The 16118-nt window shown below is 37.5% G+C and overlaps 1 protein-coding gene across 3 annotated transcripts in view; it reads left to right on the plus strand.

Annotated features, from left to right (window-relative positions):
• The first annotated feature begins 7845 nt into the window (after positions 1-7845).
• The window catches only part of LOC117606798 (uncharacterized), a 39500-nt gene continuing 31227 nt past the window's right edge, over positions 7846-16118 (plus strand). Inside the window, exons 1-2 of one of the 3 annotated variants that reach the window (XM_034329732.2) lie at positions 7849-8766; positions 8842-8991. In XM_034329732.2, the coding sequence (XP_034185623.1) occupies positions 8764-8766; positions 8842-8991 (153 nt within the window). In that variant the 5' untranslated portion in view covers positions 7849-8763. Of the gene's footprint in view, positions 8992-16118 lie in introns of all 3 variants that reach the window. The other 2 variants (XM_034329750.2, XM_034329713.2) reach the window with 2 other exon arrangements.

Genomic DNA, 16118 nt, shown 5'->3' on the forward strand with positions numbered 1-16118 from the left:
AACCAAGATATGAGTAATACGGGTATTTACTTCGCGGTGGGAAACCACGGGCTAGAGGACGTGCAAACATCGCCTTAAAGCACTTAATCCGGCTTAATCCTGTGCATACCTTTCACGGCTCCTTAATGTCGCTTCGGTTCGTACGTTGCGGTTCGTACACAGCCTTCTCGAAGTTGCCCGCTCGATTATTCGTGTTTGAAAGGCAAGCACCTGCTCGAGAACACTTGACAAATTAGTTATTATGTCAACAGAGCTATCGAAAGAATCTAAGGTCCAAGGAATTGTTCCATTCTATTCTTCAAGGAACAGAAATTTTTAAAGAAATTCGCATTTTCGTGTCAAAGTAAACGGATAGTTACATTAATGGTGTCGAAATTGTTTACAGAGTGACATCCAGTAACTTCGAGGCTTCGAACACCATTTCCTCCCGAAACTTTTCAAATAAAGCCCACTAACAACAGGCCGGAAAGTTGAGATACATCCTGGAAATCGTTCGAACGACTACACCCGTTTTGATAACTTGAAGAACCGATATGTTTGCCGAGCTTTCGAAGAAAGAATCGAACAGACGTTATTCCTTGGTAATTATCTATCCGAATAACCCTCTCGATCGTTAAGCCACACGCTCGCTGTCGCGTCACGACACGTAACATTCGCGCAACGTGACGTGCAAACACTATGTTAGATACCTTAAGCTGGCACACCAGGCTGTATTAAGCTTTCCGTGTCTCCTCGACGCCAGTACAGATCATACGTTGCATGTTACTTCGGCCGGAAATCAGCTTCGGAACTACATCTACCATAAGCCGACGGTGCCGCGTGCAAAGGTGTATTTATGCACGTGTGTTTACCTATTAGCGACATGTCAGCGTGTTGCCGCTTCGCCAGCCCAGGCTGGCCACGATTATTGGCTGCAAAGCAGTGATTACTCTCGTTCGGTGTGGTCGAATCGAACGTGAAATTGCCACCGGAATTGCCAGGGTACTAATCTTTTGTACTGTTTTAATCGAATCGATGCTGCCTGATGGCGATCGCGATGCAAGGTTGCTTTCTAATTTTGGCGATTTGGGCGACTAGCACCTTTCTGTGAGATAGGCTAAATACACAGAATTTTGGAATTATAGAAATTTAAAATTATAGAAATTTAGAATTTTGGAATTATAAAAATTTAGAACTTTTGAATAATAGAGGACCAACCTACATTTCTGGGAGCACTAAACCCTAGAGTGGATTTGGCCCTACTTAGTTACTCCAGTGTGCCAAATCCATTTTACAGTTCAATAATTCGCAGCTAATAATTTCTCCTCAAATTATAATTATGTTAAATTATTGGATTTAGGGTTTTTCGGTATACCTACCAAGGGGATGATAATAATTAGTTAAAGGGATCTGTGGATCGACCCCACAGGAACCGGAAGTTGGTGGATCGGTACACGGAAGTTGGTGGCTCCGCTTATTAACTTATTGCGTCTTCTAAGTTGCCGCTAAACTGATATTAATTACTCTACTCTCCAGGAGTTTCAACTTTGCCCGACTTGTCGCGTTAGCCTTCCTCCTCGACCTACTTTAAAATCCTTCTTTCTTTTATTTCACCCTTTCGCTTTACTGTGACCTTTTTTTAACTGTCTTCTTCATACTATTTCCAGCGTTTTAACATTTTGTTAATATTATTTTTCTGAAAATTAAGCTTGATTCTAGTTTTTGGGAAAAGCTGTACCTCAGTCGAATCGAGGGAATAAACGAGGCCCCGTGTAGGTGGATAAAGGAAAAGCAGGATAGGAGGAAGAAACCACAAAACCAATAGTGGCGTGCAAGCATCTTTCACCGAGAAAATATTTCCCACTAGACGTTCCACCAGGAGTCTTATATACGATCGGGATCCAGACACGAGTAAACATGATTCTCTTCGGCCAACATGTCCCCGAAGGTGAGTGAAAATACGACGGATCTTTAATACGTTCGACAGCTTGTTTAAATTCCTCTCAAACAATTGATTTGTGTAACGGAAAAAAAATCTGTACTAATCATTTTTCGCTATATTTTACTAACAATCTTTGCCCAAATAATTGAAAATTGTTTATTGAATATTTATTAAATTTAAATATCAAAAATACGGATAGATTGTACATTGAATTTCTAAAAGATAAAAGAAGGTTTCCGATACAATATGTCTTCTCGTTGGAGATTTCTACAGGGAAAAGCAGTATTTCAAAAACAGAGGAACGAAAGTTTCGAAACGGTTTTATATCCGTATCTCCAATATCCTCGCAGCATTCGTAATTCGATTTTCGTAAATAATATTTTTACATTAACGTTAACCGTGTTAGCTCGACGTAGTTTTTATCTTTGATCACGAAGCATGCAGCCCGTATAAAACGAATGCATGGTTAAATAAACGGTTCGCGCGATTTTCACTGCGCGATTGAACCGCGATTCCATTGATTCGGCTACGAATTCAGCGCATTGAAATAACATCCGCTATCGTTGTCAATTCAACCGAGACACGAGCGAAGGTATTACCAACCCTTCGCTGACATCGTTACGATTCTACTTTCGAACAAGGATCGAAACGAAACGAAAGGGAAAATTGGTAAACGAGAGAAAAGTGACTCGATTTTATGACAGTCAATTTATTACTTAAATTTTGATAAAATTATCAATATAAATTACATTAGTTTGACAAATTTAGTTTAGAAGATATAAATTTTTAAAGTTAACTGTGTAAGAATTTTTAAAAATTGATAAATTTAAACAAACACGAACGGTCAAACGGATATTGACAGAATTGCAACGATTTAATAAAATAAAAATTTGCCGGTCTTCATCCATCCACAAAACTCGGCATCGTCGAACACAGGGGTAGTTTGCGTATACTTTAAAGTAAATACCATGGTAGCTGTCAATTGGTAAAAATGATCGTTCCATTTCTCTTTTCTCCTTTTTTTCCATCGATCCTATCCCAAGGGTTATTTCATGGCGATTAAGTAAACAGTTTAAATCATCGCCGGGCGTGGACAACCCCGGCCAGATACCTCGGAAATTTTACACCGAATCGTTTTATTGTTGGCCCGTGGAAATTCGTCGTTTCGACTGGATTTTAATGGTCCTTTAGAAAATATAAATTACGCTTCTCTGTCGTGGCATAAATTCACCCCCATGGTGTTCACCCCTTTAAACGCGGATCATTTGTTAACCCTCCCCCTTTTGCGCGACGATAATACACGTCGATATTATTAAATTCGATTAGTTAAATAATTAATTCGCTAATTACTTTATGTCAGATGTTAACGGACGGCAATTTACAACGAGTAATTCGGTTTTCGTTGATGACGATCCGCGTACGCATCGTTCGGTAAATTTACCGATCGATGGAGAGAATAAGTCTCGTTAAACGGGGCAACTCGTTATGAAATATTCGTGAAACGTTAATTTGCTCGTTTAAATATTACTTGTTCAGTTTCATTGCCAGGGAAATAGGATTTCCCGTCACCGGCAATGTTTGATTGAATGATATCCGTTTAATTGTCTCTTCATTGTTTGATCAAATTTTTCCTGTATTTATTTTAGTACTTTCTTCTTCTATTCGACGGATTTCAAGCAGCATTTCGCTTTGATACTCTTTACACTGAAAACAGTTATCAAATATAATTGCATTCTTGCTCCTTTCGCTCCTTAGGAAAGTGTCTGACTAATGCTACTTACAATTCTGGAGACGTCGCGTTTTGAATAAGTACTACTCCCAACTCTCCCATTTCTATTACAATTTCAAAGAACAATAATCACTATTCTTCCTTCCCAAAAATCTGTTCGAATAGAAAAATACTAGTGTAGTTATGCAAATTCGTTTAATCGGAAAGTAATAAAAATTGATACAGTTATCATCGATAGGCAGATACGGCGTTGAAAACGTGCAAAAAGAGAAGGGTATAAATAATTGCAGCGAGAGGATTAAGGGATGGGAGGATCGTGACAAAATGGCGGTGAATATTGATAAAAATCGACAGTTTTTAAACGTCGTTCGGATGAACGATTCTTTCTTGCCGCATCCGGGGTAATAACGATTGACGTGTCGAGCGTCACGGAAACGCGTCGACGGCCGGAGGAAAAAGCGTATTTCCGGTCGGCCCGCGTAACGATTCGTCCATCGTTCAGACAGAATTAATCAGTTTTTCCTGTGGCACGTCCGTCGGTCGATCGACGTTTTATGAAATTCCAATCGAATCGAGTGTTACGGATTTATGCCTCGCGTGTAAATAATCATCGAGAAGCGTGTAATAAATTAACGGATATAAATTGATTGCGTCCGTTAAATAATTCGGATCGTAATCGTTCCGTGGCGAACAACGGACGGAATTTAAATCTCCAATTAGAATGTTCGTTATCGGCTGAGGGGGATTACTTTTCAACAGGGATAAACCTTGAGAAGGAATCGCAATGTTCCTGTAAATCTCCTCGTAACGTTCTAGAGGGCCCTTCCATTCTTTCTCTCTTCGGCCTCTTTTCCGCTTTTTTCAAAGTGTCGTAATGATGCTCGGCACGCTCGTTTGATATCCTTCTCGTGTCGTAATTAATCCACTCGGAAGAAATTCGTGGGAGAACGTTGAGGATCAACTGTGATTCATTTACCCCTTTTTGTTCCCCTTTAAACGGTCGCTTTTAATTAATTGTTGATTTACAATATTTAATTAAAGTTAATGAAAATTAATTAAGAATATCATTACACAGAATTAATAACGTTATGTGATTTTATGTATAATTGATACTTGTCATTTATTAACGCGTAAAAATTATAAACAAATACGTTTAAACAGTTCAAATCCAGTCAGTCTTATTGCGAACGTCGTAGGGTTCGCATCTGCCTGGAATGTCTCGTATAGCCGCGAGTTTACAATTCGACTGTGTTTACGTGGTCGCGTATGTTACTACGCGTATCTATCGCATTTCTTTCTGCGTTCACACATTTACATGTAAGTATCTTACTCCATTTTATACTGTTCATTTCATATATTACTGTATCGTTCTGTGTATTTTTTGATATTAATTGAATACATATTTGCATATGTATTTTTATATTTACTTATGTGTTTGTACATGCAGATACAAATATATTGTAACATTTTATGAATTCTGATTTCAGAATAGAGCTTGGATCGAAATGATGCAGTGGGTCATTTGAAGTCAGTGCAGTGGGTGCAGTGGTGCAAGTCAACGAATGGTGAGTCGCATGTTCATGGTTTCTCCAGGTCTCCTCCGAGGAGCTGGTTGTATTTTTTTAATTATATTGATCGAATTATTTATCTTTATCAGTTCAGCGAGTTTCTTATCTAAACGTAAGAGATAGACACGAGCGTAAATTTATTTCTCATTATGGGTTAAATAGAATCAAAACTCGATCTCCAAGTTGGCAACAGCTTGACGAACGAGGTATTTATAATGGCAGGGTGGTTGGGATTAGGTGGTTAGGGTGGGTCACTCACGTAGCCTCCTCGTGATGTGACCCACTAATCAATATCGTTTTCTGGACATTCTAGAGGACAATATCTCTGGATAACGATACCGAGCTTAAGGGCTATATTCAATATTAGCTCGACTTAAAATTTCGTACTTTAATTTTAGTTTTGTTTCTTTTGTTTAACTCGAAGAAGAGGCCGCTAATTTCATCGATAGATAGCTACTGTTATTGCGAGAGTTTCTATAATGAGAAACTTTGAAACCTCGGCTGCGTAAACTCTGCAAATTGTGTCGGTAGAAATTCGCGGAAATTTATCGAGATTCAGTCGCATAGGATAATTATGCGGTCGCTTTCAAGAAAAAAGGAAATATGGAACGGTGGAAAATTAAATTTCTGTGTATGCTTCTAGATGCAATCATCCCCTTCTTCAATTATTCATATGCTTCCATTGATTTTGGAGTAATTGTTTCCATTCACTTCCATTGATATTTTAATAACAATAGATTTTTAAATATTCTTATATAGATTTTCATATTTTTAATAAAATTTTTACATAAAATATTTGACACTAATTCGATTAAATTGCTTTCCATAAAAGAGAAAGGTCGAAGGCTTTACCGAAAAACGAGCTCATTAAATAAAGTTGCTCTTAATTCCATCGAGGCGATTAATCATCCTGTCAATTATTTTTTTCACCTCAAATCGCGTAGTATCTCTCCACGGAATTTAATGTCGATAAAACGTCTACAGAGCGAGTCGGCCGAGTTTTATCAACCCGCAGCCCGAATCATCAAGCGAATTGAATGAACGAATTAAGTTTTCATTGACCCGATGCATTGCTGAGGCCGTGCTTTTCTTTGTCTTCCTATATTTAACTCGACTCGTTCTCTCTCTTCTTTTCTTCAATTCTTATTCGTTCAGTGCTTACTCGAACGATTTGTATAAACAGTGAAAACTTTATCGGAAATTGAAAGCCTAATTACAAAGCCAAAGAATGATTAATTTGTCAATTTAAACTTTCAATTTACCACTTATTAATTAATAACGTTATTTAATATTTTAATTAATTATTCAAACACATGTCGATCAGCAAATGCAAGAATTAAAAAAGATTTTATATTATTGTTCTATTTTACAGCGGAAAAATGTTATAGGATTAAAAGATTCTTTTTCTTTTCTTTACATTTTCTTATGGTTGTATTTAATTAATTCTTGGATAAACGAAGCGGAAGGTGTTTTTATAATAAATTGCGTTGCCCAAGAGAGTAAATCTAATAGCAAGAAGCGTAGAAGGTTGATGTCAGCGTAGAGTATTAAAAATTTTTGTTAGCAGGGTAAAAGTCGGTTAATTAGGGGTGCTTAAGGACAGATGCCATCACGAATTAAAGAGGAGTTTAAAAACGGTCAACGTAGTACTTTCGTGCAATTATATTTCAATTTAACTGGAAACACTGTTCGCCCGACGTGCGTTACTTCTTAATTGAGACATTAAAGGAGAATTAATCGTAATTTCTGGATTACGATGAAAGTGAATGGAAAATTACTTTAACGATCGTCGAAAGTATCGAATAACATTTTTAAATTTATTTTAATTTTGTTCGAGATCGAAAACTTCTTTCCTGCGACAGTAGTTTTATATTTTTTTTTCTATTTTTCGATTTCTCTCCTGATCCCCGATTCTACAATGTAACAAGCTTCCGTGCCATTCTTTTCTCTCTCGATTTCCTCCGATTTTCTTCCGCTTCTACGACAAACGAATGTACTACGTATCGTTTCGGAAGTAGACGATTGAGTTAAATCCTTCGAGACAACTTTCGATTCTCTTGATCGTACAGTCGAACAAGAAACGAAACTCTACCGAGGAAACTTTCCAACCTTTTTCTTTACACCAGCGCCCTTTGGTGTTTTCAAAATCGATTGATTTCATTAAACGACAATCTGTGTCACTGTTTCGCTTCATTCGAATAATTCTCTACAGATTTAATTACGTCTTTGTCTGATTCGGTCGATTTAATTGCACAATTGCAGACACAATTGCAATCGCAGCGACGCTTGTCGAATCATGAAATTCAATGGTTAACATTTTGATTATTAAAAATAATAATTCACGATAAATTATATTGAATTTCGCTGAAAATATTTGCATCGCGATATTCGATTCTTGATAAATTATTGAAGGGACAATAATACCCAATTAATAAAGTACAAATTTATGAAATATTCATACAAGCATATGATTTGTTTATTAAAACAAAATACACGGTGCAATTAAATTTTCATTGTATCTCCTTTATTATTAATTTTACAATCTGCACCAATTTCGAAAAAATAAATAGCTCTTTGATATTAATCAACAAAAGGAGAATGGTCACCAAGCTGGATACCATTGAATCACTAACGATTCACTGGAAATTCGTAGGAAAGCCACGTTTCTCAGAATTGATTTCCTCTCTGTTGTCCATGTCTCGATCACGTCTCTAATCCTCGATCCCTCCGGTTCGTTCTTATTTCTCCGCTCCCCTCTTCATTCACGTCAGAGGCGTCGCGACGATCGGACGTAGCGAGGACCAGCCAGCAGACTGGGAACGGTTCAGAGTGCCCTACGACTGCGTCGCGTTCGCATCCCCTGCCTCCTCGATCGTGGTACACGAAATCTCTAAATCCAACTCCGAACAATTTCCACCTAACACTCTCCAAAAACTAGTGACCAGTGATAAACGAGAAAACATCACGAAAGACAGTGATCTCCAAGTGTCGATAGTGATCCATAATTGGATCATCGTTAAATTCATATTTCTCTGATAAAGAAAATTCTTCAGATTAATTCTCCGCATGATGTTCCGAATTGGAAACACCAGTTGATCGATTAATTAATCTATGATGTCCGCTCGAGGACAAGGTTATTCGTAGATCTAGAGGATCATCCATTGATCGAATCGAATCGAATCGAATCGAATTTTCTGCTGGAAAACAACGCGGTTTCGGTCGCGAGAGGTCCAGAAGACGATCGAGAGCGATGCGTTGAGGAGCATCGATCGTAGAGACGAAGGAGAGCGCGGGGATGAGCGAGGGGTTCAATTAAAGCGTGCCAGAAGCGCGTCAGCGAGCGAGGAGTACGGGAGGAAAATATTAGTCGCGAAGAACACGGCTTGCTATGTTGTCCGTCGTTATCGTAACCGCGAAACAAAGGTCGCGTTGAACCAACACGATACCAGCTGCCTCTTTTCTTCTGTGACAGTGCAGGATTTTGTGATTCTCGTGGGACAAGTTTTCGGGGGAGACGATTAAGGTTGATCAATGGTGGACGATCGATGGTATCAAACGATCGTGATTCGGCGCGAGTGAAACTTGCCAGTGATAAGATAGGAGGATTTTTGGAATCGTTCCAGACAAGGATACAGACAACGTGGACAATGAAGTGGTGCTTGGTGATGCTGATTTTGGCCGGTGTCACTCGGGCCGACAACTCCGTCGAGTCGACGTATATGAACTTCAGATGCCCTCCGCTGAATTCGCAGGAAGAGATAGATCTTAATGCGGTTAGTCACTTTTTATTTTATCTTGGAAATTTTCGGACGAGTCGCTTTGCTAGACGAGCGATGCGATTAGGAGAATTTTAATGAATTTTCTGGGAAATCGGCTTGAAATTTTTCGCGATGGAAAATGATTAAGTCCACCCTTTAACTGTAATAATTTTGGGACGAGTCGCTTTGCTAGATAAATGATGCAATTAATAAAATTTTAATGAATCTTGTAGGAAAGCGGTTTGAAATTTTTCGCGATAGAAAATTGCATCCTTTAATTGTAACAAATTTTATTTTCTTTTAAAATTGAAGTAATAGTTCTTAATTTAAGCATATTTGTATCTAGCTCCTAGGTAAAATTTAGTAAAACTCGTGAAATCAATTTCAATTTGCAATATAAACACGTTTCGTTCAATTTCTTCAGAGATCAAATGGAAAATTATTTAAGATGGCAAGAATTTTTTTTTCGTTATGGCGAGAGAAAATTGAAAATCGTTCGGTGCAACGTCAGTTCTTTTTCCTCTGCAACGATCCTCGAATGTCTGAGCAGATCGACGAGGAATTTGCTGGTTGGTTGGTTTTACGATTATCTTTTTTCTTTCTTTTTTTTTAATAAGGGAGAGGGGATACTGAAAGCGCCTGATGTTCCTGGAATACCTTAATTGCGTCATTAAATTCTTGTCACGTAAACTGGGTCGACCAGGATTCTTCCGTGATTACTTTAAGACAGTTGCTCGAAATGCTTCGTCGAAATGATTGTTTGTGTTTCAAGTAACTGAACGAGAGATTGATTCGTGCAAGGATAGAATCTAAATCCTTCTAATTTTCTTCGAATCCTCCTTAATTGCTGGCACTTTGATAGCCAGTGTCTTTTACTTTTGGCTTTGGTAATTAATTTGTCAGGAGGCTAGAAAACGTACCCTCGAGAATTTAGGGCAGAAAATGCTTAATCTCGAAATCTATCGATCCGAAAATAAAACCTGTCCACGTGTCGGTGGTCCAATGAAAATGCAAAGATCCCCGGGAAAAACTGATTTGTAGGATTTTTCCAGCAAGGAAAATTTATCGTCGAAAGATACAGATCTCAACGTGGCCTCGGTTTTTAGGATTAATGCGATTCCGATAACCGCGCTGGTTTGTTGCGAGTTTGAAAGGCGCGACAGCCGTTCCCGTTCGTCTCTCCTTTTTCTTTTATTACAAAAAACAATATTCTAGCAAGAAGAATGGGTCTATTTTACAGGCGAGAATTAAAAAAGGTAGTCGAGAAGGCAGACAGCTTCCGATGCTACCACCGTGATAAATGTAATATCGATAACATTGCGAAGTTTTCGAAAGTTTTCTTTCTTTCGCTCCCCTGTTGACGATCGAATGGAAAAAAATCATTTTGAGAGATGCCTCTCTTTTTGGTTTTTTAGTTTTATAAGTAGCCTCATCGGTTTATGCTTGATAGATACAGATCGAGCTTGTTCTATGGCCAGCTGATCGAAGGATAAAGTGTTTTCGATAGCGAACCGTGGCAGGGAGATTTTGGAAATCAGGTCAGGTTTGACCTTTTTTTAATGGACGGTGCGTCGGTTCCATTTGATTCGGATTTTATTGAATGTTTCATGTATTCAAATTTTGGGAAAGCAGATATATTCTTACTATTCTGAAATTCTAAGAATCAAAAATTGTCAAATCACAGAATTCCAGAATTTCAAAAATTCTAAGAATACAAAAATTTTCAAGTTTCAATACTCCCTCATAGAATCTCTTTTGGTACACCCCGCAAAATTTAAATTACCCCAGTGCTTCTATTCCTAATGCACTACTGCTAATCAACCCCTTATCATTAATTACATTCGAATATTGAAATTATTCGAACTTGGAACCCGAATTCCATTGGTATACGAAAAATCGATACTTGACTCCGCGTTTGGGTTCCATTCTCTTTCTTTTTCACCGCCACCTCCCTCGAAATACTTCTGTTTTCGTTTCATTTCTGGAAGCCTCGGTTGATTACGGCAACGCTATTGGAAGCCCATCGAATGTTTGCAGAGAGTTTGCTTCAGGTTTCCTTCACGAAATAGAAATTCTCCATACCGAATATTATAACTCCATAATTCGTTTTTCAATTTACTACGGTATACTTAATTGTATTTCATTCTTGACCAGCGACAGTCTGGCCAGTTTATGGAAATTTCGTAAATTTGATCTTGTCAGGTTAAGGGAATACGGAACACAGAGTACGAAACAATGACTATAGAATAGAGATTAGAATATAGAGCAGGAGGTATATGGAATGCATTTTAGAGCGGCTGAAAACAGAGATGCATCGAGGGCACGATGCAAAAAGCAGAGCAGAAAATACGTCCACAAGCTGTACATATCAAGCTCCTTTATTCAAATGCATCTCTGTAATACAGCTTCTCTCAAAGGTCACTGCACGTTTCTGTAAAATTGAATCAATATTGCCAAAAACAATTTAACGAGACTTTGCAACAGAAAATATTATTTTATTCAGCAGATCTACATAATCCAACGAAGGGTTCATTTATTTTAATATAATTGAAAGGAAATCACTCAATAGTATGATTAATGGTTTATTTGAATGGCACCGATAACCAATTTACTTGAAATTCGCTGAGATCGTTCATACAGGTGTGAAAAGTAATTAAGGCGGATCTTAGCTCGGTCAATTAGCGAATTCTTGAGATACTGCTTACTAATTGTCTGGTTGATTAAAGCTTCGATTGAATTTAGATCCCGATGCATTCTTGAGATATTGCTTGATCTAAGATCTACACGAATATTCCGTAGCATCTGCTTCCAAATATTCGATACAGGATGTTTCAAAAGCCACCATCTCTACGAAGGTGGGTGAATTATTGGTTTACTCTGTGCGTGGGCGGTAGCTATTCGCTAATTCCAAGAATTATATCAAAAAGGGAGGAAAATAAAGCGAAACTAGGGGGATGAATAAAATTATTTGAACCCCTTATTGGGTAATTACGATTGCCCTACTGTCTATGACGGAAACGGTACTGAATCAAGCATAGAATCCGACTACTCTCAGCGGTATGAAGCTGCTTCGAAGCTTAAAGTATCGTTAATTCAAAACAATTACGAGTTCCTGGCACGCGGCCTCTACGAACTTGTAGACTCGTTCAGCCTTCTGGTTATGTAGCGAACGCATTAAGTGGCAGCTATAGTTTATTTGTTTAGTTAGTTTCGTGGGATGGATCACCTTGGAATTTTTCTATTTTTTTTTCTAGAAATTTTTCCAAGGGCGACGTAATAATTATTTTTCCTCTCTAAGGAACAAAGGATATATGGGATTGCTAGGAAAAATATTTATCGAGCAATCTCTCGTTCGTGTTGTCGTATTTATTGGAATATCTCGGATTCTCAGAGAGACGAAGACATTGACGTACGATTATATTACGCTTTGAAATCCGTAGGAATGCAGATTTCAAGTTTGGGAATGAGAACGTACGATGAACATGGTAATCGAAGTAGAAGAAGTTGGAAAACATTTAATAACGAGTATTTTATTATATTTGAAAAATTATTAGATATTTTGGTTTCTTGATAGATTTGCATTTTTTTTTTTTTTGTCGTATCACTTTTCACGTTACCGATTGTTCTTGTCTCTCAACGTGACGTGATTTTTCGAAAATTTATGCATTGGATGGAAAATGATGGAACGTTACGACACTTTGACTTATGAGCGAACCACCGTCGCATAAAATTGAACGCATTTCTCTCATCGTTGCAGCCGCGTATCAACTGCAACAAAAGTTCTTTTTTTCATACACGTTTAATCTTCGTATGCAATTTCTTGAAAAATTTAATACACGATAAGCTTTCAATTACAAGTTCAAAGAGAACTCAACAATCGTTAACTTTTTCAGATATAAAAGAGACATGTTCTATATTTCTATTATCCTCAGTTTTATCGTAACAAAAAGAAAATCCAATTATCGAGAAGAATTATCAATTAATATTAATTGAATCTCCAATTATGAATTTCCGATTGAAATCATTTTAAGAATAATTCGTGTTACGAATTCCATGAAACATCGCTTTGTTCGGAAGATAGAAAGATAAATGTTATCTGTCAGAAAAGCACAGGGTTTAACGAGAGATTATCTGTTTATCTTTGAAACATAAATTACTGTAGGCGGTAATTATGAATCAGTGATTAAGAAAATGTATCACTTGTGCAATTCACGTAGCAAGAATAAAGAAAGGAAATAGGACATTCACCTAAATCGTCGGTGAGCTGTCCTGGCACAAGATTGGCTGCAGTCCTCTGGTTGATATAGTAGATACGTTCGCGAATGCAGCAGAACTTGAGTATTTGCAGTTGCAAGCGGGTTTAACGTTTAAACATGCACCTTTCTTGCATTCTTTTTCACCGTTTACTCCCTTTGGGCCTGGTTCTGTTTGCTATCTTGAAACGTATGCATCGTGTTACTCTTGTCACCTGGATTCCTTAGCTTTTGGAAACAGAAACAGCGTTCTTCTTCTTTATTTCATGTAAAGGTTTTTTGGTATTTCTGTGACTTTAATATTCAATTTCAAATTTTCAAATTTCGAGTTTCGAATTTCCAAATAAAAAATTTTCGTGTAATGAAAAAATAAGAGTATTACTATTATTATTATTGTTACTGTCATTACTAATATTACTATTATTACTGGAATTTTTATATTCGGACGCGTGTCTTTTTCTCTCGATTTTCTAATTATTCGGCTAAATGAAATTCGTAGGATCGGCGAACGTGTTAATCGTTTGAAATTTCCTCGAACGTTAATTTCGCTTCGGCATTGTCGAGCATGGTAAACTTTCCAATCCGCTAGCCTCACGGCAACATCGATCACAGAGCAATGCAATTGGGGTCTATATTGTCCATGTAAAGCGTCCAGGCATCACTTAACTAATGTTATGTGTATGTTGCCGCGTTACATTGGCTTCAATCATACCGATGAACTTGGGACTATAATGGGAGCAGCATTGAGAACTGGCCCTGATGAAACAACGCTTTGGATAATCTTTTCACGGTTCTCATTCTCATGTCTGATATAGAAAATTATTTCTAATATTATTACACTGTGATCGACGTTACCATTTTGCAGGAAAATATCAGCAAATTAATGCAGCAAGAATTTTCCTGAAGATTTAAGCATCGTGATACAGTTTTTCAATTTCCTTTCAAGCTTTCTCCCATAAATTTCTGATTTCGCGTCGGAAAGAACGCTTGTATTTAACGGCCTGTCATAAACGCGTTTCCCACGAATTTTCCCCCGTTAAACATTTACCCTCTCTTATCGGGTTACATAATTTATTGAAAATGAAATTTCTTCGAGAATTCGTTTTGTTTGAGGATCGTTATACGAATCAGAGCTGCCGAGTTGGAGCATTAAATTGATCTCTGTCGAAATTATTTCCAGACGATAAACCTTTTCCACCCATGGCGGCTTGAAAAAGCGTGCTTTTCAAACAGATCGATCCGAGAGCTCGAATCACTGCTATTCGGCTCGTCAACGTTTTCTCTCTCTTTTTTTTTTTTCATCTGTGAAACGATCGACGTTTCTCTTTGTTTCCTACGTTGATTAGCATAAATTCCATTTAAGGTTCATGTACTGAATATATCGCTCGCGAAAACGTTCTCTCGCGGCTGAAATTATGGGCAAGCTGTTGCAGAGAATTGGTTTCCAACGCTGGTTCCCGTTTCTGTAAAAGGCAATCAGCCTGTCTTGGGAAAATTTTCCGACCGACCAACAACTTCTCTTCAACCACAACACTTCTGTCGAGAAGTTTTTAGCATACGACGTTTTAATTACCTTGATGATTTATGGGCCGATTTATGTATTATTGCTTATTCGTTAAGGGAAGCGTGAGTGAAATCTAGCTCCAATGGATTTGATAGGATTAGAGTTTACTAATTTAGAATTTTAGAATTTTAGAATCTCAGAATTCTGGAATTTCCACTTACACCAATGGAGAAAAGCAATTTTCCTGAATGCGAATTTTTTATCACCACTTTGGTAAACAAAACTCCATTAAGGTTAATTCAATTGTAACTAAAAGCACGCGAGAAAGAATCCGAGAAAACGAAAATTACAAAAAGAAGGTCGCAATAAAGAATTAAAATTGTGTCCTGCTCCAGGAGAAAGAGGAAAATAAAGAAAGTAGCTAAAAAAAAGGGTAGTAAAAAACTGCTTAAAACCTTGCAAAAGACACTTGAAAAATTCCACAGACAAAAAACAAAAATAGTTGTACATTGTTCTCGACTATAGGGTTTATCACTAACAAGCTTCCATGTACAATGTAAAACTTGTAAATTGACGCGCGTAGAATTGATAGCTAAAGTTTCTATAAAGTCACCGTATAAAAGCGTTTCCAGTGGAACGGGGGTAAAATTTTGTTGGAAATTCTTCTGGCATGTAAAGGCTGGAGGAAAAGTCGTATTATGAGCAAGCTGTTGCAGCTGTGTAACGTGATGGCGATCGTTCTTGCACAAGCGAAACGTGTCGTTGCTGTGGCCGCTTTTCACTGGCTGGGAAAGAATTCAATGTTTCCACACCACTGCATGGAAACGCGAGCTTTTCTTTGCAAGCACGATCGATCGGGATTACCGAGAGATTTATTGGTGTCTCCTGAAGACTGTTCTTCTTTCGACGCGTGTTCGAAGCAGTTGAATAAAACGTCTTATTTTCTATTGTATTAAAAAAAAAAGAGAAGAGTGTCCCTTTCCATTGTGCTTCTGAAACCTGGTAACAAACTTTCTGATCAATACCACTAACTCGAGAGAAGGAACTTCATTGTTTTTTTACTATTGTCAACTTTCTTACGTAGCTCGAGGACACAAATAAGAAATCTTCCATTTCTGTATAAATTTTTATTTTCCATCTTTGTGAATATTAAATATTTGGAGCAAATAATATATGTATATTAAGAATGTTGATGAAACGTTTATGTAATTATTTTTATTAGATTTTAAGCTTCATTTTGATATATCATAAGTGTTATTTCGCTGTACTTTTGTGTCATGAAATCATATCAGAAATCGAAACTTTCTCTTCTCTTTTCGGGTATCTTCTTTTACGTTTATCGCTTGCTGAGCGTAGCAAAATTCCGACAATTACCACTGGATCTG

Source organism: Osmia lignaria, chromosome 9, assembly GCF_051020975.1.
Source record: "Osmia lignaria lignaria isolate PbOS001 chromosome 9, iyOsmLign1, whole genome shotgun sequence".
NCBI classification, from domain to species: Eukaryota; Metazoa; Arthropoda; class Insecta; order Hymenoptera; family Megachilidae; genus Osmia; species Osmia lignaria.